The sequence below is a fragment of the Pezoporus flaviventris genome, unplaced genomic scaffold (genome assembly GCF_033815535.1).
Source record: "Pezoporus flaviventris isolate CSIRO_AGI_PZ_B2104156 unplaced genomic scaffold, CSIRO_AGI_Pfla_v1 ptg000047l, whole genome shotgun sequence".
Lineage (NCBI taxonomy): Eukaryota > Metazoa > Chordata > Aves > Psittaciformes > Psittacidae > Pezoporus > Pezoporus flaviventris.
Genome location: NW_026892595.1, coordinates 12,822,932 through 12,846,340, shown reverse-complemented (window position 1 = coordinate 12,846,340; position 23,409 = coordinate 12,822,932). Strand labels below are relative to the sequence as shown.

Sequence of the window (23,409 nt, the reverse complement as noted above, 5' to 3'; positions counted from 1 at the left end):
TCCAACTACTGCTCCAGTCCCCACATGCCCTGAAGGTTGGATATCAAAGTACCCTAGTAGTTCCTGTTTTAAAGTAAGTGCCTAATTAATCAAAAGAATGACAAAGGCTTTCAACTGTTTGAGGGAGGAGCGGAGAAGGGAAGAACAACTAAGTGTTGTTTTCATTTTGCAATATCTGAGATTGGAATATAGGAAACAAAACAACCCAACCAAATAGGAAAAACAAAAACACCCAACACCCCCCCTCCAAACCCCAATCAACCAAAAAAAACCAAACCATACAACCCCAAACCAAAAAAAAACAACCAACCAAAAAAACCCCACACCCTGTATCTTCAGACTCCTCCCAGGATGCCTTGCTCTCTATCACAAACACTTTCCTTTCCCTTCATCTGAAAGGTGGCCTGGGCTCTTCTCTAGGCAAAACAAGCTAAAGGGAATTGTATTTCTTTCTAGGAATTCCTTCCCTTTGTTTGTCACCACTGCTCTAACTAGCTAGAGGGCTCTAGTGCAAAAATTTTATGCATAGAGTAATTAATGTTATTTCTCTTATGGATATTTACCTGGCTTGTATGAAACCTCACTTGTGGGTGAGTGAGACTGATTCTTTATTATAACATCTATAATGTGATTTAAAGTAATTTCTCCATAGTGTTTTTTACAGATGGGATATTAAAAAGAAATCATGGCTTGAAGCTTGAGCGTTTTGTAGACATATAGAGGCGAATCTGACCAATATTAACAGTAAAGATGAGATACCATTACTAAGAAGAGCAGTATAGTGAGTATTTGCTGTGTGTTTATCTTGCCAGATTTAAGAGACGTTTCATATGAGCTGTTATGAATGCTCTTAAATGATTTCTGAAACATAAAAATTTCTCAAAAGCAAAAAAATTGTGATGCTTAGAAATTTTGTCTGCTCATGAATGTTTTTAACTCTTTCATGTAAAAAAGAGGTTTTTTTGTATGCAGGAAATTAAAAAAAATCTAGTATCATTATTACTAGGTAGATGGAATTGTGGGGGGTGGTATTTTTAGTAGGGTAGAAACCATGACCAGTAGATTTACTTTTGACTCACCCTGAAGCAGTCAATGCTGAGATCAGTTTCTGAATCTGTGAAGGCCTTTCCTAAGAGAATATAGAGGAAATACAGGTTCAGTACTAGTACTAAGACTGATAATTAAGCTATTGCCATTGAGCCATACAAATGTGACATATTTCTATGAAGAACGTAGGTATATGTATGCACTTCAAAAAAGGTATGCACTTCACAAAAGGTAATGAGGTGGTTATTACAACTTCACTGAAATTTGCAGTGTGCTCCAGAATGCTTAACAATGTGCTTCTGTGTGTTTTTTGTGTTGATGTTTACACACTGCTCTGCCTTGTAATTTCTGTTAGTGACAGTCGCTGTAGCTTTCAAACAGTTTGGATTAGTTTATTTTCCTTGAATCCAAACTAAGGATTTGCCTGGAGTGATGGCTCTCCAGTGAATATTTTAATTTTTCATTACATTTGCTTGCTAAGATGTTTTGGGGGTTTTACTGGTATCCTCATCAAAGAAAACACTAACCCTTATTACCATGTCTATAATCATGGCAACAGCTAAAATCATGCAACGCATTTGAATACATAGAAATTATCTGTATCTCTTCAGGAACTCCAGCTTTCTGCACAGCACTCCAACAAACTTTCTTTTCCATACTATAATATGAACACATAATGTAGAAAATAAATGTTCATCATACCAGATCTTGCATCCTGTCTCTGGCAGTGGCTGGAAGCATCTTAAGAGCTAATCAAACAGCAAAGCATATTTCTCAATATACTCATGCATTCCCCCAGTAAGTGATGGCTCAGGGTTTTTCATAACTGGAGCTCAGACCTGTAATCTAAATTTATTTATTTCTATGAATTTAGTGAGTCATTTCTTGAGACCACATAAATATCCACAGAGGTCTGAAATGTTGCTGCAGGATTCCCCTCCTTATTACCCTTTTTTACTTCTGCTCTCTATTCCTTATTTTTTAACACAACTAATGACATTTCCTATTATCCTGTCAAACATTAGTTTCCATAAAAGTTTTGGGAAGCTATTTTATCAAGAACTTTTTGAAAATCCCAAGTAGGTTATATCACATGGTTCTTCTTTCTGATTTGGATGTTAGTTTCTTAAGACATAACTTCACTAGGTTTGCAGGACATCTGTCCCAGAAACCACACTCCTTCTCTCATTAACCACAAGGAATGGAAGATGTGAACTCTGAGGCTTATAAAAAGTGGAAGCAAGGACAGGTGGCCTGGGAAGAGTACAGGGATGTTGTCTGGGAAGCTAGGGACCAGGTTAGGAAAGCTAAGGCCTGTTAGAATTAAACTTGGCTAGGGATGCTAAGGATAACAGGAAGGGATTCTACAGGTACATAGCAAATAAAAAACAGATGAGGGAGAATGTGAGCCCCCTCAGGAAGCTCTCAGGAGAACTGGCTACACAGGATTTGGAGAAGGCTGAGGTTCTGAATGACTTCTTTGCCTCGGTCTTCACTGGCAAAGGCTCTGACAGCACCACCCAAGTCTTGGAAGGCAGACACAGGGACTGAGAATGAAGACCTTGGACCCACTATAGGAGAGGATCTGGTTCAAGACCATCTTAAGAACCTGAACATGCACAAGTCCATGGGACCTGAGGAAATCCATCCGCAGGTCCTGAAGGAGCTGGTGAATGAAGTTGCTAAGCCACTGTCCATCATATCTGGAAAATCATGGCAGTCAGGTGAAGTTCCCTATGACTGGAAAAAGGGAAATATAACCCCCATTTTTAAGAAAGGGAAAATGGATGACCCAGGGAATTACAGAGCAGTCAGTCTCACCTCTGTGCCTGGCAAAATCTTGGAGCAGATTCTCCTGGAAGGCATGCTAAGGCACATGAAAAACAACAAGGTGCTTGGTGACAGCCAGCATGGCTTCACTAAGGGGAAATCCTGCCTGATGAATTTGGTGGCCTTCTATGATGGGGCTACGGAACTGATGGACAGGGTAGAACTGTTGATGTCATCTACCTGGACTTGTGCAAAGCGTTCGACACTGTCCCACACGACATCCTTGTCTCTAAATTGGAGAGACATCAATTTGATGGATGGACCACTCAGTGGATAAAGAACTGGCTGGATGGCCGCACACAAAGAGCTGTGGTCAATGGCTCAATGTCCAGCTGGAGACCAGTAACGAGTGGTGTCCCTCAGGGATCGGTGTTGGGACCGGTCTTGTTCAGCATCTTTCTCGCTGACATGGACAGTGGGATTGAGTGCGCCCTCAGCAAGCTGTGTGGTTTGGTTGATAGGCTGGAGGGAAGGAATGCATCCAGAGGGACCTTGACACACTTGTGAGGTGGGCTGATGCCAACCTCATGAAGTTTAACCATGACAAGTGCAAGATCCTACACTTGGGTCGGAGTGATCCCAGGCACAGCAACAGGTTGGGCAGAGAAGAGATTCAGAGCAGCCCTGTGGAGAAGGTCTTGGGGGTGTTGATCGATGAGAAACTGAACATGAGCCAGCTTCAGTGTGCACTCGCAGCCCAGAAAGCCAACCGTATCCTGGGGTGCATCAAAAGGAGTGTGACCAGCAGGTCGAAGGAGGTGACCGTGCCCCTCTCCTGTGCTCTTGTGAGACCTCACTTGGAGTATTGTGTGCAGTTCTGGTGTCCTCAACATAAGAAGGACATGGAACTGTTGGAACAAGTCCAGAGGAGGCCACAAGGATGATCAGGGGACTGGAGCACCTCCTGTATGAAGATAGGCTGAGGAAGTTGAGGCTGTTCAGCCTGGAGAGGAGAAGGCTGAGTGGAGACCTCATAGCAGCCTTCGAGTATCTGAAGAAGGCCTATAGGGATGCTGGGGAGGGACTCTTCATTAGGGACTGTAGTGGTAGGACAAGGGGTAACAGGTTAAAACTTAAACAGGGGAAGTTTAGATTGGGTATAAGGAGGAAGTTCTTTCCTGCAAGGGTGGTGAGGCACTGGAATAGGTTTACCAGGGAAGTTGTGAATGCTCCATCCCTGGCAGTGTTCAAGACCAGGTTGGACAAAGCCTTGGGTGATATGGTTTAGTGTGAGGTGTCCCTGCCCATGGCAGGGGGCTTGGAACTAGATGATCTTAAGCTCCTTTCTAACCCTAACTATTCTATGATTCTATGACTTAATACACAATATAGTCACTACCACCAGACAGCTCTTGGACAATGTAATTTTAAACCAGGTGACAGTAGATGAAGTGAAAGCTGCCTTCTCTGGACATGATTGGCATGAGTGGAATGAAGGTGCACTTCATAGCTAAGTGAAGAAACAGTCCATAGGTTTCCCTGTATTTATACCTTTTCTTAGTGAGAGACAGAATCATTCAGACAGAAATAGTTTGTTTGCTAGTGGAGTGGATAACTACTGAAACAGGTGGAAAAAGTAACCAAGGTGTTTTCTTCTTTAGGTTAGGCACACAAACTGGGTGGATGATTCAAGAAATTCAGGAGGATGCAAGTTCTGTGCTGTACTAGGAGTTATTCTAAACAATGGCTACTTTCAGTCTATGAAGAACAGTTTCACTGGCTTTGTCAAATAAAAAAAGGTAGATTTATTCTACTCCTTAAACAAGAAGCTAAATTAACTTTACAAAGTAGCTGCTTTCTAGTGCAAGCTGCTGGAGAAAGATAAAATTTTGAAGAACTACTTTTTCTAAATGGAGGTCAAGAGCACTGTGTAACATAGGGCAGGATTTTTCAATGATAGACAATGAAAATAAATAAATTTATATTATCACATAAGTTAGGATGCATAAATAATCCATGTGTTTTCAGAGGTTTTCAGAGATTACAAATTCTGTGAATATTGAGAAGTTTTTTGGTTATATTTTTGTAATGTAGGAAGTAAGGAGTTGTGAATTCCATATAATACTGGTTTTTACACTAACACAGGTAAAGCTAAAAACCAAATAAAACATGTTTGTACACAAAACATTTAGTGGTGTTTCAAGTTCTCCTTTAATATTATTCAGGATTTAACTGCTTTTGGAAAAGCAATGGTTCAAAGCAGCAGCATTTCTTTTTCTATCAGAACCAGAAATAACAGGCAGTACATATAGTTGTATTTCCTTTTCACAGAATCACAGAATCCCAAGGGTTGGAAGGGACCTCAAAAGATCATCTAGTCCAACCCCCCTGCAAGAGCAGGGTAACCTAGAGTACATCGCACAGGAACTTGTCCAGGTGGGCCTTGAATATCTGCAATGTAGGAGACTCCACAACCCCCCTGGGCAACCTGTTCCAGTGCTCTGTCACTCTCACAGTAAAGAAATTTTTCCTGATGTTCACATGGAACCTCCTATGCTCCAGTTTACACCCATTGTCCCTTGTCCTATCACTGGACATCACTGAAAAAACCTAGCTCCATCATCCTGACACTCACCCTTTACATATTTGTAAACATTGATGAGGTCACCCCTCAGTCTCCTCTTCTCCAAGCTAAAGAGTCCCAGCTCCCTCAGCCTCTACTCATAAGGGAGATGTTCCATTCCCTTAATCATCTTTGTAGCTCTGCGCTGGACTCTTTCAAGCAATTGCTTGAAATGCTCAAGAACATTTGGGAGTGAGAGAAGTTTTTAATAGAGCTTAAATACATCTAGTGGAAACATTCTTTTTCTTGATAAGGAGGCTCCTCTGGAGGATTATGGAATGTCTATTGGTGGATCAGTCAAGGGGCCGTAAACCCAAAAATGAAAGTGTTTTGGATAAATCTACTGTGACTTACTTACCAGAAGAAAAATTTTCTCTTACATTGATCTGTGTAGAAATGTGATCCAGCCAAAGCTATGGCTTTGCTGACATGGAGCACAGCTTATGATACACAATTCTAAGTAGATGACCATGCATATTGCATAATGTGTAGCTGAAATGTGTGGTTAAGCCTGCTTTCCAGTCAATGACAGTGAGTGTAAAATCGTGCCCTGTTCCTCACTCTGCTCCTTGCAGTCAGTCACAAGCCACATCGTAAAGCACACTGTGAACATGCATTATGCCTTCTATTCTCTTGTTTTGCAGGAGTGCCACTAAAATATGAAGCAGTCAACATGTACGGTAGGTTTTTGTGTACATGCAATCTTGTTCAATATTTTTTTATCAAATCATTATTCTAAAATGAGCTTTTGTGCTCTACAGATACAGAATTTAAGGTTACCTTATTTACCTTCCAGCATATAAAACCACTGCAGATGGATGGGTCATATATGAAGATAAGCTATACTACATCAGCAAAAAATATACCTCCATGGAAAAAGCCCAGGAGTTTTGCAGGATGAATTCTACATACTTGGCTTTTATTGATAGCAATATTGAGAGAATATTCCTACAGAGAGCACTAAAAGAAAATGTAAGAATCATTATAAACAAAGAGCCTAAAGTAGAAATGTTTTCGACAATCTGCTTGCAAAACTTCAATTGCCTCAGAAGTAGAGCCATCAGCGTTTTCAATAATGAAATCCACCTGAGAGGAGATCTACGACGTTCACCCCAAATGAGCCCTTTGGTCCTGTGGGATTTGGTCTGTCCTGCTCTGTGCCAGCTGTGCTGAGGCCATGAGACAAGCTAGTGGACAGAGCAATGTGTGAAGTTGCCAGCTGTGTTGGCTTGGAAAGTAGCTGATATGAGAGGGGAAACTGTAGGTCGGCACTAGAAGGTTCTGCAGTCCTGGAGGAAGAATCAAAGATGTGTACCAGCTTCTGACACAAGATTTGCTTCTCTCCTACTCCATCCTAAGAGCCCTCAATGCTGCAGGACTCAGCTGTGATGTTCCAGATAAAAATCTGGCTTCTGCTATGTCTGAGTGTGCAAACACATCATTGTGCTTTACTGTAAGAATGTGCCTTACTGCTGGTGCCTTCATTGACTTCTCTGTGAACCTAATCAATGACACATCCATTTCTGCTTGTTTTGCTTAAAATATTTATTTATTGAAATAGTATCTTTCTGTTTTAGAAGGAATTCTGGAGTTCATCAGAAGGATACTTCTCTGGTCTAAGAGCGAGTCTTGACAAAAGTTTGGGTAAGCAAAGATGATCCCTGCAGCTCTTAACATGTAGAAGCAAACCCAGTATTTTGTGTAGCTGGAGGTACTAAATGTGCTGTTTTCAAGGGCTGAGGGCAGTCCCGCATAACAAGTACAAAGCAGAACAAAACAGTCCTAGAATATTCTAAAGTGCATTAGTTTTCCCCAAAAAGAAATATGAAAAGAACATTTTTTTCTTGAGTAAACACTTACCCGAAGAGAGGCTTGGCAGCTGTACTGTTCATACACGCTCTCTCAAGTTTCTGTCAAAGATTTCCCTGTAAATTGGAGTGATACTTTACTATGTTGGATTTTATACCTATAAACACACACACTTAAACCATGCTCCATACCATAAAGCTGAGCTTTAATTGTGAGATGTTATTCAAGATGTTAATTAGGATTCTCATCTCACAATTGAAATGTATTAATTAATAACTATTTGTATATCTTTTCTTTGAGCTGGATAGATGGAACTCCAGTAGCCTATGTGGCTTGGGCACCTAATGAACTCAGCTTTGCAAATAATGAGGAAAATAGCGTGGTAATGTTCTCGGAGCAAGGTAAGTAACAAGCCTAAACTATTAGATTTTACTTGTCTCTGCTTGGATTATAACTGATGCTGTCAAGCTTCTACTGTCAGCTGTCACGCAATCTTTTATGGTTGTTTTCTGCAATTTCTTTACAGTGACAAGCCAAGAAGTTGCAGTAACTGATGAAAATACCAGTCATGGAAGAATCTCTGTTCTTAAAACTGGGTGATTTTAGTACTATGTGTAATTTAATCAGATGTCTCTGGATTTATAAGACTGATATTACACCTTTTTATAGGGTTTTTCACTCTAACAGTTTGAGTGGGCTCTCTTTTCACTCCTATGAACTTAAGAAACATTTATGACAGCTACAATAAGAGGATTGAAGGTACAAGCCAGTGAGAAAGGGAGAAAGACAAATACATGTAATGACTCAAGACTTTTACATGCTTGCAATTACTCTTCAATGTAAATATCTTGTAAATCCTAGAGCTATTTTTTTCTCTTGGTGGTATTTCTGTAACTTAGCTGAGGCTAATGAGGCTCAATAACGTATGTGCAATGAAATCAATCTCCCCATTTATGTTTTATGATGAATTGACTCAGCAATCCCACCTGATTTTCTGCCTTTATATGGAGACACCAACAAGGTTCACTTTTCTAAACACAGGCATCTGGTCTGATTGAGGTGCATCCGTCCTTCTTATTGATTATTAGTTATTGATACAGAAAGAGGCAGTTATCCCACTGGTCCCTGGCATATCTACCAGCTCTGCATACATGGCTGAGCATTCCTGATCTTGTCTCAAAAGATGCCAAAAGTTTACATGTGGGAAGCTGAATTGGACCATAAGGAAAGCATCAAGCTTGAGTTGAAAACAAGATGTAACTAACGTAAGCTAGACCTCTGAAGTCTCATTTTGGTCACATGGAGATCTCACCTGAAGAACCAGCACTGTCCACAGAGCAATTGGTACCAGTGCAGTATTCAGTTGCCTATATGTAGGTGACTGTAGCCACCTGTGACACCCTAGAGTTGCCCCACCTGACTGAAAGCTTCCCACAGAAACAATGCCATATCTGTCAGCTCTCTGCAGGTACCTTGCATAGCCTCCCAAACGGTACTAAGTACCTCTGTTTAGACGAATGAATCCTGCCCTAGCTCTTTATTGACTATAATAGGAGCTTAGAAGCCTAGTGTATATCTTGATGACTGAAATGAGGTATCTTAATCTGCAACCTGAATCCCTAGATAACATTATATTAACTTGAGAAATTGGCCCCCAGAATGTGGTACATATTTCATAAAGTATGTTTGAACACTACATTGTGCCTTTATCTTGATCCATTGTTTTGGATCTCATCCATTTCAGATGCATTTTCATTTCAAATTTACTTGCTGGTATATTTCCCCTGCTGCCTGCAATGTGATGATGCCATAGCTTGAACAAATTATAAACAGGTACACACACCGTGGAGAGCCCTGGATAAGGAGCAGAAGGGTAAGGCAGTTCAAATTAAGCACAAATGGCTACAGCTGTGCTACTATTGGAGCTTCAAATGGCTCATTCAAAGCTGCCATGGTTACTTTGCCTTCAGATCAAGCTGCAGCCTGAAATATAAAACACAGAACATTTTGTTCTGCTAAAAAAATGAACCCCCTCCCCCCAAAAAAAAACCCAACCCCAAACAAAAAACACTTTGACTATTATGACTTGGAAACATTGACAGGCACCATTGTGTGAGGTACCAGAAATTTAAATAATCTGTTTATTTTAGACAGCTATATGATTTTCCTCCTCTCCCTTCTCTCTGCTACCAGGCTTGCACTAGGAGTATAGGTGCTTCAGCTCACCACCTCCTGACTGACTTTTGTAATGGCTGGGTATCTTCCCCTCCAGATAGATTGTGTCTTCATCATGGAGTTAGGTGGGAAATGGAGAAATGATCTGTGGCAACAAGAGAGGCTATACATGTCAGATGAATTCACGTGAGCTCTGTTCAACCCAGTCTCCTAAATAGGAACTGCATCTTGGATAGATAAGCTCGAATATATAATCTGATGTGATTTCTTTCAGCTCTGAATTTCATTCTGAGCATTTCAGGCTTTCAGAGCTCCACCAGTCTTAAGGCTTATCATAATTTGTTCCACAGAAATTGCTGGAGAAGAACTACTATCTTAATTGGAGTTTTGTACTTAAATAATGAATAATACTACAGAATAAAAGATGGAAATGTATTTCTTCTCAATGAAATATGAGGCTTTTTGGCAACCTCTTTAAATGCAGTGCAAAACCATGTTCTTGTAGTGGTCTACCTGTACACCTGTCTGTCTCTGAGCAGAGCATTTAATTCTCTCTTGACATTTCAACTGAATGAGTGTGATGACTATTAAAACGTACAGCCTTTTGGCTGCGTCTTTATTATAGAAGAATGCTGATTTTTTTTTGTTTGCTTGTTTTCACTTTTTTGGTACCAAAATGAGTAATGAATGTTGACTCTCCTGCTGGAGAACTTTAATTATGCAAATCCCTGCTGCCCAGCCCTACAATGGGAATAGAGAAGGCAAAGCACAGATAGCACTATGCTTCACCTTCATTACAGCATCAGTAAAATCTATTCCCCCCACTTCAATCAGCTCCTGTAGACTGTTCACTCTCATAGCTAACTTGCTTGTGAGAACTCCCTCTCCCTGCACAGTAAACATATAGTTTTAGGGTGGCATTTTTAGTTTGCTTAATACCAGTTATAGCTCTTCTGAATGCATTCACATTTCAAAAGAGGAAATACACACTGCCTGACTCGAACGTAGAGGCAATTGTTCAGGCAGCACTCACAGACAGGTTAACAACTTTGAGTGAACAGGGAGTGGTGGTCAATTAACAAACATCAAAGTCTCAGGCTGTGTGACAAGAGGGTACAACAGTAAATGCCTTAAACATCTAGGCCTATATCCTCTCTACCAGTGATCTGAAATAGGTGTACACTCAGATATCCAGATTTAATCAAAATAACCTAAAGCACAGGAATGCAAATATCCAATTTATAAGTCTTAGTCTGCACTAGTCAGGCCTCTAGAGAGTATACTCTCTACTTGCAGAAACCTTTGGAATACGTAACACAAACATTAGTATGGTGTCTGTCAAATACTTGTGCAAATTTATGACTTTTCAAGGAACTAAGTATTGGAACAGTTGTTGCATCCATGCAAGGAGGAGTTAATGTGAATCAAGGCATTTTGAACCTCCTTAAGGAAAAGAATTTTTTCTGAAGACCTTTTTCTCTGTGTCTTTCTTATGCACATAGGCAAATGGGAAGATTACAGCATTGATTCAGAGAGAGTTTCCTAAAATGTGCTATGTGAAATTATGGCTCATGTTCTTGATAAATGAAAATTAATATTTCAGGAAAAACATGGAAAATTATTTTTAAGAGAATATAGAAAGAAAACAGTATTTGAATGTTGGTAGTTATAAAAACAGTGTAAATTTTTACATGAAATAATATTATAGTTTGGTAATCTTACATAGGACTGTAAAACCTTAGTAGCATATTGTTTGCCTTACTTATGCTACCTTTTATAACAGACGTATGTTTTATTAATGCAATGGTAATACTTGAAGAATTTTTGTTCCTGTATACTTTTAGCAAAACACTCAAATTTATGAATTCTGATGAAGTGTGATATTATTTCTCTCTGATATTCATTCAAGTGGAATCAAGTGGGATTCCTCTACAGCGAAAAGGTAAGAGCCTTCCTATGAGAATTTACAAAACTCTTGATACAAGAAGAACTTAATCCAAGTTTTCCCAAATCACCCCCTTTTAGAGAACAAGTCCTGCTGACAGTTACTGGGATGCATGATTATAAATCAGAGCAGCTCCATGGTGCCTTTTACAGGCATGTGAACACTCACATATTATTGGTAAACTGGACTGCTGAAGGGGTAACCCTGAGCAGTGACCCAACTTGTGACTAACTTTGAGAACAGGCAGACAGCTTTAACTAGGCTATTAAAACTTATGTAGATGTATATGCAATATTTTTGCATAAGTATTATTGCAAATACTGTAAGATAAAAATATTGCAAACTAGTTTTCAGACAATTAGCATCCCATATCCATATCTAACGCATGCATTTTCATTAAATTCTTACAAGCATCCGCTGCACGCATTGTGTATCACTGTAATCAAGATTGCTAAAACCACATTATCTTCAGCAACAGAGACCTGGCTTCTGGCCGGCAACAATTTGGAGCTGACTTAAACTGAGCAGACTCCAAGTTCAGACAAAAGAGCTCCCCTCCTCTGTGTTTTTCATGGTTTATGTTGTGTAAAAAATTACTAAGGTTTCTCAAAGTTATATGGATTCATTCAGGGAAGGAAAATAATGAAGAAACTCATTCACATGTTCATGGCTCTGTTTGGCCACTCATTTTCTTGGCTATTCTCACCCTTCTTGGAGCTGGTGTGTCAGTTTATTTGTACAAGAGGAAAAGACAAAACCAACTATCAACAGATTCGGGCAATGAAGCACTTCTAAACTGATGTGTTGGTGACTGAAGAGTTGGTGAAAATGGATCCCCTGGCACTTGCCAATTCAGCGGATCAAGTTATTTGCTGAAAATAAAGGATGTACCTTAAAAGTCTCTAGAGAGGATATCGGTAATCTTAAATGTTTTCTCTTTTTGCAGTAGCAAAGTCTTTTGTCTCATTTTGCCCCACAAACTTCAGTCCATCAGACCAGAACTTTGGTTATTTCTTATTGATATCAGTATATTTTATTGCTCCTTATCCTTATCAAAAGCTGTTTCATATTATAAAGTGGTGCCTCATATACTTAGCTCTTGACTTAGCTATATCAGGTAACTTTGGCATAGAAAACCTTACTATTTAGATTTTCTGCTATGGAAAATACAGTTCATACCAGCAAAGTGTATTAAGCTCAGGTGTAGGTTTTGGTCTTTTTTCTTTTGATATGATTGTTAGCAATAGTGTGTTCACTAACATGAATTAAAATCTTCTCACCCTTGAACTTTTCATTTTGTTAATGGTTTGAAATAAATGAAGTTATTAGTAAAATTTTCAGCTTCAGCCTTCCCTGTGAATCAAATGAAAGGAAAGGGGAAGTGAGTTGCTCCTGTCTGCACAATAACCCTTCTGTCAATAACAAGGACAGCTTCTCTCCCTGCCACTTTGAATTCTGCATGAACATGCACCAACTTGCCATTTTTTAACGCAAGAAAAATGAAATGAAAACTAAGTAATGCAACCGATGATGCCGCACTAGGAATCTGCAAAAAGACTAGATGTTAAAAAAACATCTGGAAGCAGTACAAAATAGCGTTAGGTGAACATGGAAATCGGTACAAAATAGGATTATGTGAGCTGCAAATATGATTCAGACAACACTTTATGGGAAAAGTGCTTAGCAATGAAGTTTCTTTTCTAAGCACTGAATTCCCTTTTCTTGGCATCAATACAATCAAGAAATTAACATGCTGGCGAGAACAGGTCATTGCACAAGTGAAATGCAGCACGCAGAGCACTGACCCCAGAAAGTTTGTAACGAGCATCAAGCTGATTGGTCATGTGAAGGAGCAGCTCTGAAGTGCTCAGTTCTTCTTCTAGCCTACCTCAGCTCCTGCACTAATCTCCCACATCAGTCTGCAGCCTTCAGGAGCTAAATCCTCGCAAGCATCCATTTACACAAGATGGGGGCTAAAGCCTGGTTTTGAGTGGAACACAACTGGCACGTCATGAATCAGAAGGAACTAGGCAGGAATTGTGTCTTCCAGGTATTGTCTTTTGGGATCCTCCCTGTTGGAGTAATCTCATTTTGTGATTTCAGGCGTACCTGAAATATGATTTCACTCTCTAAACTCAGCTTTATGAGTTTGGGCTACTTTTGCAAGCCTTGCTCACACTGAGCTCTCCCTGAATGTCACCTTAAAATGAAATAGTTATTATTAAACAGTCTATTGTATTCCTGCTTTTACTGAAATCCAGACATTTTTTAAAAGAAGATATTTTTCTCTTTTACTATTTTCTAACAGTCAACAAGTTTAGCCAATTCTTGCAATGATTTTCCTTAATGCTTTATACACAAAAGCAAATAACATAGTTGCTCATCATATAAGATCTGTTCAGCTTCTATATATATATATTACTAATGGCTCTTTCACTTCTCACATATTTCAGTTTCATTATCACAACTTCTTTCAATTTCACTGATGTAAATAAACAGAAGGAAGAGTAGGACTTGTTTGGATGTGAATATTTGACAGCACAGCGTTGCAGCCTAGTTGTACGAGAATTGCCATGACAATACGTTTCCAGATGAGCACTCTGCTTACAGATTAAAAGGAGCTTTTCCAATTTAGCTTACATTTGGTTTTGTCCTGGAACATACTCCTTAGGAATTTCTCAGGTAGATGAACACATCCTTTTGCTTGCAAAAGTATTCCTGGCAAGCTTTTCCCTCCTGTTACAGGGAAGCTTACCACTAGCCTATAGCATGGAATATCTTTGCTTCTTTCAGATCTTTGAACAGCCCAGCTGCAAACTGTTCTCAAAGGAAGTAGTGTAATAGTGCAGAAAAAACACAAAGGGAGCAATAATTCATAATACAGTGAACACTGCAGAGCCTGTAAAAATTGCTCTCTTTCTTCTAGATATGTAGAGCTGTGACGTCATAGTGATGTACTGAACCACTGTGGATTGTTTTCCCTTTTTTTCTGAGGTGTAAGGGCTAGAGCAGAGACTGTGTTTTTAATGAGTGACACTTCACTGCAGGTTTCTTGTTACCAACTCTCAAGCTGCCTTTTTTAGAGGCCTGCCCCATGTAGCACCCAAAAATCTGACCTGTATGCAATACTAGCAAAGTCCCAGAAAAAGGCAGATGTCACCACCTCTAGTTACAAGGATGGAGACTTCAGTTTTGGAAGTGACTTGCTCTTCAAAGACTGCAGCGTTTGCAATGTGCACTCCAGTTATTTCAAAATACCACGTGACAGGATATGTCCCTATTTAGAGTACAGAGCTTTATCCATCGACCCTTTGACACAGAGAAGGACCTGTCACTATCTTCACTTACAAGGATTTCATACACTGCCAGTCTTGTAGTCCAACTTCTGCTAGAGGAATGAAAAGAAAGTTACATTTGCAATGAGTTTCTCCAGGTTCCTACTTTTTCTTTCCCTCATACATGGTTCCTTAGAGTCACTGGGTACGTTTTCTGTTGGTTTTGTGTTAAACTACATATGAAAATGTTTTTTTATTGGGCAGCTTTACAGTTTTTATGTATAGGCTGATTATTTTGTATTTGTTCTCAGATTTGATACATGATCTAAAGAGTATGTTTTATATTATCCTGGCAGTTCTTGATTCACAGAATAAATAAAAGGGGATATTTAGGGAGATGTTGGGGGAAATGGAGTTAACAAAAGCAGGAACTTTAAACTGGAATTCCATTCTGTGGAAATACTAAACTAGATACATATATGGGAGGGTGGTGGGAGATAGGGAATCATGGAGCTCTTTCTATTTATTCTCCCCATCACACCTATGGTGCAGTGATCAGTAAAAGGGTTTTGGAGCCATGTTTTCATGATAGCTGTGCAAGTTCCTCTTTCTGCTTCAAGACATGAGGTATGAGAGGAAGAAGAGACGAAGAACTGGCTCCTCCCCTCAGCCTGACCAAATTAGACGAATACTTCTAATCTGAAGATGTATAGCACTCTTTGGGTGTTGCCAGAGAGAGAAATGGTAAAGCAGTAATGTATGTAGAACTGAGTGGATGAATGTGCTTGCATGAATATCACATTGACAGCATACGTTAGAAATTTCAGAATAGAAGGATACCGTGATACTTATGTGTGATAATACTGTGATAGTTTAAAAAAGTGAAAGATTGCTAACCTTAGAGAGTCTAAGTTGGGGGTGATTATGCAAGACTTCTCGAATGCAGAAGTGTGTAACGGAAACCTAAAAGTTTTACTGTGTAAATATGCTCATGATGACCTGTTCCATATTCTCACTGGTCAGCTATCCCTTGATCAATTAATGAAAAGATGGAATAATAAAACAAACCTATTGAGCTCTACAGAATACAACAGTGAAGTGAACTCACTTTTGTCTGAGATCTACTTGTAGTTTTTCTGCCTTTAGGAAACACATTTATCAGCAACACATCATCCCAGAATTTGGCGGTCCTACAAGGTATATATTTCAGACTCTAAATCCAGTTTCTCTTTGTGGATCAGAGACATGAGTACGCTCTTTGATATCTCATTTTGTGAAACTTTAGTGCATGGCATGACCAACATAAATTCAGACCAATATCTTCCTTTCAAAAAATTCCCATTGCTCTTTATTCCTCAGGCATGCCCTGTAGGTCAATTATCACTTAAATTGCTACATGCTGTTTTTTCCCCCTAACATCCATTTCCTACCTTTTTCTTGTCTCCTATTGCCAGCCTACATAAAAATGTTATAGCTAAAATTATCCTCCTTTGCCATTTTTATACTATATCTTTGACACCATATTATGGTTGGATCTCTCCACCTTAGGACAAACCTTTTCACTTTTCTCACCAACTGCCTTCCTACAACAGTTTCATAAGGTTTTGTGAGTTGTTCTGCTAAAAAGACTGCAGCTGATCTGCGCGCTGGTGCTACACAGACTGTCTTTGTAGCTCCTCCGACTATACAGGGTCAGGTTCTGACACATTTAAAAAAGATGTTTCTCTTGATGATGGGCTAAGAGGGAGTTCCAGCTCTGCAGGGATGAAGAGCCTCCAGAGTTATATAGTTCACCTACATGCTTACTTTCCTTCTCTGACTTCACCCTGGAATCTCTTTTTTTCAATCAATCAACTGATAAGTCTGGAAACCCATTTACTCCCTTCTGAAAAATTAGAAATTTAGGATAATGTTTTTAATTAAAAAGTTTACTTTTTTTTTTTTTAGTTGATGCCTAATCTGATTTCAATTTTTCTGGTGTATGACACCATGCAGTTAATTTTTAGAGATTTTGCTTCATTACATACTTCATTTGCTTTTAGTTTATGTGATGTCAGTCCTCTAACAGCAGTGTTCTGTGTCACTTCTTCCAGATGACACAGATTTTGGACCGAAGATGTTTCAACTGGCATTCGCTATCAGATAAACTCAGAATCAGCTCTAACACGACAACAAACAAGGAAAAGCGGTCAACAGCAAAATGCAGAACTACTAAGCATCACAGAGATTTGTGAGCAAGCATATATAGGAGGTAAAATGATAGAGAACATGCCCTTAAAATATGCTTCCCTAGAGCTTTAGACTATGAAATTGGCTGCCTTGTCTTCTGTTTCAGTGAAGAAGAAAGGGTGTCAGGGCTGGTTCAGCAGCTGCCAAAAGGGGGATGGTCTGAAGTACCCTTCTACCAGCTGGTGGTTTTATATGAAGGGTTGGCCCTAAACCTTTATGGGAATATGATGACCACATCCTAACTTTGTGCTCTAGGCAGGAACTACGTCATCTTCTGCGCCTGTCCCAGGGGGAGTGTTTGCTCCGATTGACTTCATGCTGGTGCACTCATTCCTGAGCACAGCTATGGTCAAAGTGACCTATTTCCTTGGTGTTTCAAGGGTTATTAATCTTGCTAGGGGAATGTATGAAGATGGCTAGATTGGTGCTAATATGGGTACACTGACATATATAAACTCCAAATAACTCCAGTGGATTTCAAATGTAAATATTATGGTATCAGTTTGATTACAAATGTTGTGAAGGAGGCTTTGAAGCCAATCACATTGAAAATATCTGGCAGCAACTGACTGGCACACTGCCTTTGTCTTTTTGATGTGTTTACTCCATGAAATCTGTTACAGAAATATTTTAGCACAATTCCCTTATGAAAATAAGGTATATTTTACATCTCTTATGTTGTAATGAAACAAAATGAGAGAAGTAAACTCTTATTTAAGTAGTGAAATAGGATGTTGATTTGCCCTTTTAACTACTGAGATCTCTGCTAAATCAATGTTTATCCATTTACCTATTTTACTTTCTAACCTGTGCAACTCAGTAAAATGGAAATTAGTGGTCTGGGGCTGGCTTAAACTAAGAAATATAAATTTCTTACTTTTGATTTAATTTCTTTCAGATAAACTTGCTAAGAATGAGAATAGGGAGATGGAACTTACTTTTTTTGTTTGGGGTTTTTTTTTCCTAATTTAGAGCTAACTAAAAATTTCAGTCTTTCATTCTGAATTGGATTGAACACTTTAAATTTCAACAGTAGATGGCAGTGGGCTGGTGGCAGCCCTCTCAGATATTTAAACTGGGCTCCAGGTAAGAACTGTATCCATTTTGTAATCTTTGAATGGATTCTGATGAGACACCAACTAACAAAACTGGCATAGCTACTTTTATTTCAGGAAAGGCCTTTTTGAAGATCTAGGTTGTTACTTTAAGAATTACACTTCCAAATTATGAAGTTTGCTGTGGCTATCAGCTAAAGCAGGCTCTTCTGTTTTCTTATCTAAGCAAAGATCTTGTTCATGAAAGCAGAGTATCATTTGGAGTGATCTATAACCCCACAGATCAGAGATTGGAATTTTTCCATAACGTTGTCCAAGATTATGAACATAAATGAAATCTTCCAATGGCAGAAAAATATTTAGAAAATAATGGCACTATGCTGTGTGGAGAAATTCTAAATATTATTGAGAGGCTTAAAGAGCCAGCTTGTAATTCCTTAAGGGTTTATGCAAAATTTCACTGGGCCACCTCAAGGAAGGTGGGTTTGTGGTGCTGCTGACACACAGGGAATTCTTTTGCTTGTTGTTCTTTTGGTCCTGTGTTTGCTTTGTGCCCTGGGTATTTCAAGCCATCTCCTGTTTCAAAAAATTTACAGGGTAGTAAAAGAATAATTAAAAACTGCTTTATGTTTCCAAAAATTCTGTATCAGGAGTCTTCCTTTGCTGGTCTTTTACACACTGCAAAGAAAGGAGAAAAACTATCAAAATCTTGAGATATACTGGAGGGATAATCGAACTTAAAACTCATTATTTTTAAGGCTTGGAAATTTTGACATGGTCAAGTTCTAGCTGTTCTCTCTGTGAGCACCAGGGTATCAAGAAAAGAACTAGAAATTTCTCAGTATTATCCCGACACAAAGTCAATGGTAGGTCATTACTTCACTCTCAAAACATAGACCAAAACCAGCATGCAGTAAGCTACAGCAGCATTTATGCTGTAGGGGAGGGCTTCTTCATATCTAGTATTGCATAAATCAGAATAAGTTGATGTTTCTACTGATAATACGAAGGCTTTGTCAATCTTTTTAATTTAATTTTGCTGTTATTTCCTATTTTCTCTCTTACTCCAAGGAAGTTGTTTCCTACTGAATCCCAGAAAGAATGATAAATGGGAGAACCAAGCATGTAATCAGATACTTGGCTATCTCTGTAAAAAGAAAAGCCTCAGTTCCACATCTTATACCCAAAGGTGGGTTAATTAAATAAAAAGAAAGATTTTTCTTTGACTTCCAGAAAGAACAGTCTGTAAAGATCTGCAAATTGTAAAAGTTATCCAAGATTATTTTTCAACCAAGAAGTTAGGAGCCTTTGAAAAACACAGCTACGCATTCACAGGCAGACTTTGTATATTGCTTTTGTCTTCCCATTGTGTAATTGACATTCATAGGAGAATATTATTATGTTTTTCCATCACTCTATTATTCATTCTTGCAGGACAGATAGAAGCTGCTCTGTCATGGTAACCAGCACCAACAATCAAATTTCCATAAATGCATTAGAAATCTTACTCTCATTTGCTCCAAATGAGCAACTGCAATTTCTTTAATATTCATACAAAATGTACTCTGGTGACAATAGTATGCAATGCAATGCATTCATACAAGCAGAGCATGAGAAGCAGCAGTATTGGTACAGGCTACATTTCAGCCATGGGGGCATCCCGACCTACAGCTTTGATGGCAACAACATGGCTATTAACATGCCACAGACATGTGGGATCAGACAGATCCCACATGTCTGTGGGATCTCATGTCAGCAGATCCCACATCCACATGTCAGCAGATCCCACAGACAGGAGAGATCTGCTGGAGGCTGTCATGTTGGAATCGTACAAAAGCTGCTTTTAAAGAGGTGGTTATATTAAAGTAGAAACATAATTTCAGAGAATCTTTATTCCAGTATTAGCCTTAAAAAGAAATGCAGGATTCTATTTTTAAAGCAAGCTTAAGGTAAGCTTTTAAACATATTTAAGGATATAAATAATAAAAAAAGCTACTGAGTTAATATGAAGAGGAGTCTTCCAGCTCTGGGCTAATTTGCAGTGCTTACTGACCTACAGTTTCCAAGGAATTACTTCACACTTTTCCATATCTGAAAATATTGCGAGTCTTTAAGAAGACATTGAACAGAAAGGAGAGCCTAATGTTAGCTGTCACAGAAAGAATGAGAAACCATGGCACACTGACTGAATTGCTCTGGGGGACAAAGAGGGAAGAGACTAATGTCTTCTTGAGTCTCTCTTCTGTTCCAGACCATTATTTCAAATTGCATTTTTGACACAGTGTAGGCATTTTTTAATGATTCTTTGCTTAAGGAGACATAATTCTATTTGCATATTTAACATACTGTGCCTTAATAATATTTGTTTTTCATTTGAATGTATTTTGCATTTCTAGCTACAGCTTTATGTTTATTTACATAGGCCCACTTTTGTAAAGTGTGCTCGAGGGATCTCATTCTAGTGTCCTCTGTTTTCCTCCCACAAAATTGATCTGAAAAATTGCATTTTGATTTTAGAGGAATTGAGAGCTAATGAGTGCGCAGATGGTTGGTGGCCATACACAGGTCACTGCTACAGCATTCAGTGGGAGCCTAGAATATGGAAAGATGCTATGACTTCATGTAAGAAGCAAGGTGGAGATTTGGCAAGTGCCCACAACATGCTGAATATGGCTTTCTAGTGTCACAGCTTGGTTACAGTGAGTATATATGTAGGCCTGTATTGTGTTTGCCCTATCTGTAACATGAAAGCTGGGCTTCATATTAAATATTAATGCTTACTCTGAGATGTCACAAGTGGAAGGCTAAATCTAACTTATGAGTGCTCCTTTATGTGCTGTTGTTGCATAAACATAGAAGTATATTTATATTTACCAAGGAATAATCTAGATTGTAAAATATCATAAAGGAGGAAAAGAAAAAAAAAGTATGCCTTAAAGAGACACTAAAGACAACTAAAAATTGCACTTTGGGCACCTTTATTCTATGGCAAACATCTTCAGAACTGAGCTCCAAGCTCAGAAGAAATTTAAATTTTTGCTTAGATTTAATCCTCTTGCTGAGGTTAACCACTTGCTATATATCCTCCTAAGAGAATAATACATTTTCACTTCTGATTTTCCTCGGATATGTACTAACCAGTCCTGACACTTGCTGCACACGCTGGACTTGGTGAACACCCCTGATGGGCTATTACAAGCCGTCTAATGTTTCACTATTAGGGACTTGTATTGGCAGATGTCTTCATGGCTTGGGCTCAGTATGATTTTCTGAGAGATGTGACACTCACAGCCGCTCATTGTCCTATCCTTCATGCTAGAGACCATTATGTTGTTTTGAATCTCAGAAACTCAGAAAGTTTGTAAAAGTCCTCTGCCAGCCATAAAGAGCCTTATGTTTATGAAACTCAGCATTTCTGTATGCAATCTGAGGCCTTGTCATTATAAACCAAGATACCTGTTACTGCAGATCTGAGAGGAAACCAGCATTTGTGTTAAAACACAAGGACCACCTCTCATGTTCAGCAGTCCCTGTTCTGCATGAGAAAACATTCACCATACTGCACAGTGCACCATAAGCAAACTTATTTCTTTTCATGCTTCAGATTCAACCGAACAGCTATGTCTGGGACTGAATGACCTGAAGACTCACTTCTATTTTGAGTGGAGTGATGGGACTCCTGTGACATTCATTACATGGCAGCATGGTCATTCCACATATACAGGTGGTCTGGAGGACTGCGTTATTATGAAGGGGCAGGTATAACCATCCAGTCATTTTATATTAATGCAAACTAATAACTACATCAGCCCAAAATCACCATTATATTGCCCAAGGAAGTTGTGAACGCTCCATCCCTGGCAGTGTTCAAGGCCAGGTTGGACAGAGCCTTGGGTGACATGGTTTAGTGTGAGGTGTCCCTGCCCATGTCAGGGGGTTGGAACTTAAGGATCTTAAGGTCCTTTCCAACCCTAACTGTTCTATGATTCTATATAAAAATTATAAAAGAAAGAAAATAATTTCAAAACAGGAAAGGAACAGTTTTTCTGTACCCTGTTCCTACTGATGGCCTTAGTTGGCTTCTTTTTCCCAAGATTTTTTTCCAGAATTGACCCTTTCAGAAAATCTTATTGGTCAGCACAGTTTTCTCTGAGAGCAGGAAGAAACAGGGGTGTTCTATTGATACTCCTACTTTCCCCAGTAACAACCACTGACTGGATTCCTCTTGGCTCATACAGTCTCTTCAGACACTGCACTTAGGGATGGCAGGGGCTGCTTTAGGGAACTGTGCTTGTGTGTGATTTTATTTCCATACTGCAATATTTTTATATTTCATTATGTCAGATCCCACAGCTCTGGAAGGCTGGAGCTGCAGCTCCCCCCTGGATGAATCACTGGCTCATTCTGGTGCAGTTTGCACAATCCCAGCCTGAAAAGCACTAGCAAATAGCACAGTCACCGTTTTTGAAAAGTCATGGACACCTGCAAGAGATGGAAACAACGATCTCAACGCCATCCTTTAAACAAAAAAAAAAGGCCTTCTGTGGGAGCAAACAGCAAAAACCCACAGCTTTAGTGTATAAAAAGATCAGCCCAGTCCCATGCTTTTTAGCTTAGCTGCAACAAACTTAACATCGAGTATTTGCACAAAAAAGAGCAGAGCTAATTTCTGTATTGAAATATCTTTCAATTGCACATAACCTTGTATTTGTCACAGGGTTGGAAAAGATATGGTTTACACTGTTACTTGGTGGTTATTCTGCACTTCCGATGTTCTCAGAAGCAAGTAAGATGTGAACAGAGCAAAGGTGATCTAGCTACGCTGGAAAGCAGGTATACTTCAAAACCAGCGCTTCTGATGAATCAAATTGCAAAACTTGTCCTGTTTTTGAACTCTTTAAAGCGCTTTATCAGTTCTTTTTTAAAAAAATGTAGTATTAAGCCAAATAAAATCATCCTTGGAGGGGAAAAAGAACCAAACAGACTCTGCTTTAGGGCTTTCTACTTACGGTATTATTCCCATTCTGAGGGTTCATGAGTTAAACAGTTTTCCCTTATCTTTCAATTTCTAATCAAAGAAACTTCTGTGAGTTTTTATTGGTTGGTTGGTTTTGGTGGTTTTATTTTGTTTGTTTGGTTTATTTTCTGTTGCAAAGTAGTTACTACAATTTTAATCTATTTATGATAAGAAACCTTTAGCAGAAATATTTTCCTAAACTACCTTCTAAGCCAAATTCTAAACAAACGCAGCAAATCTTCCCACAGCCAAATGTATCATCTCCAACCTACCCATACCTCAATCAGGTTTTGCAGGTTTCATGGCTTCTGAAGAGCATGACTGCTTTCAGAGGTGATGGCTACCAAAGCTGACAATTTGGTCCTGACTTGGTGGTCTGTTTGAGGCACCTCAAAGATTTGGAAAGACAAGGAAAATAACAGAATACACAAGTGGAAGCCCATGTGAGTAGTTGCTTGTGACAT

At 39.1% G+C, this 23,409-nt stretch overlaps 1 protein-coding gene and 1 pseudogene across 1 annotated transcript; both read left to right on the top strand.

The window, feature by feature from the left end:
• LOC133276941 (macrophage mannose receptor 1-like) overlaps positions 1 to 23,409 on the top strand; it is a 64,505-nt pseudogene that overhangs the window by 12,974 nt on the left and 28,122 nt on the right.
• On the top strand, positions 5,655 to 7,914 carry LOC133276945 (macrophage mannose receptor 1-like). Its single transcript, XM_061468335.1, has 4 exons — positions 5,655 to 6,120; positions 6,237 to 6,412; positions 7,018 to 7,078; positions 7,543 to 7,914. Exons 1-4 carry the CDS (start codon positions 6,114 to 6,116, stop codon positions 7,656 to 7,658), a joined length of 360 nt encoding a protein of 119 aa, XP_061324319.1. The 5' UTR covers positions 5,655 to 6,113; the 3' UTR covers positions 7,659 to 7,914.

What these genes read in the sequence shown, in the direction of transcription:
- LOC133276945 (XM_061468335.1), top strand. An exon ending in AGAGAGCACTAAAAGAAAAT is followed by an intron (nt 6,413 to 7,017) that starts GTAAGAATCATT and finishes TTTCTGTTTTAG; the next exon opens with AAGGAATTCTGGAGTTCATC. An exon ending in AAGAGCGAGTCTTGACAAAA is followed by an intron (nt 7,079 to 7,542) that starts GTTTGGGTAAGC and finishes TGTATATCTTTT; the next exon opens with CTTTGAGCTGGATAGATGGA.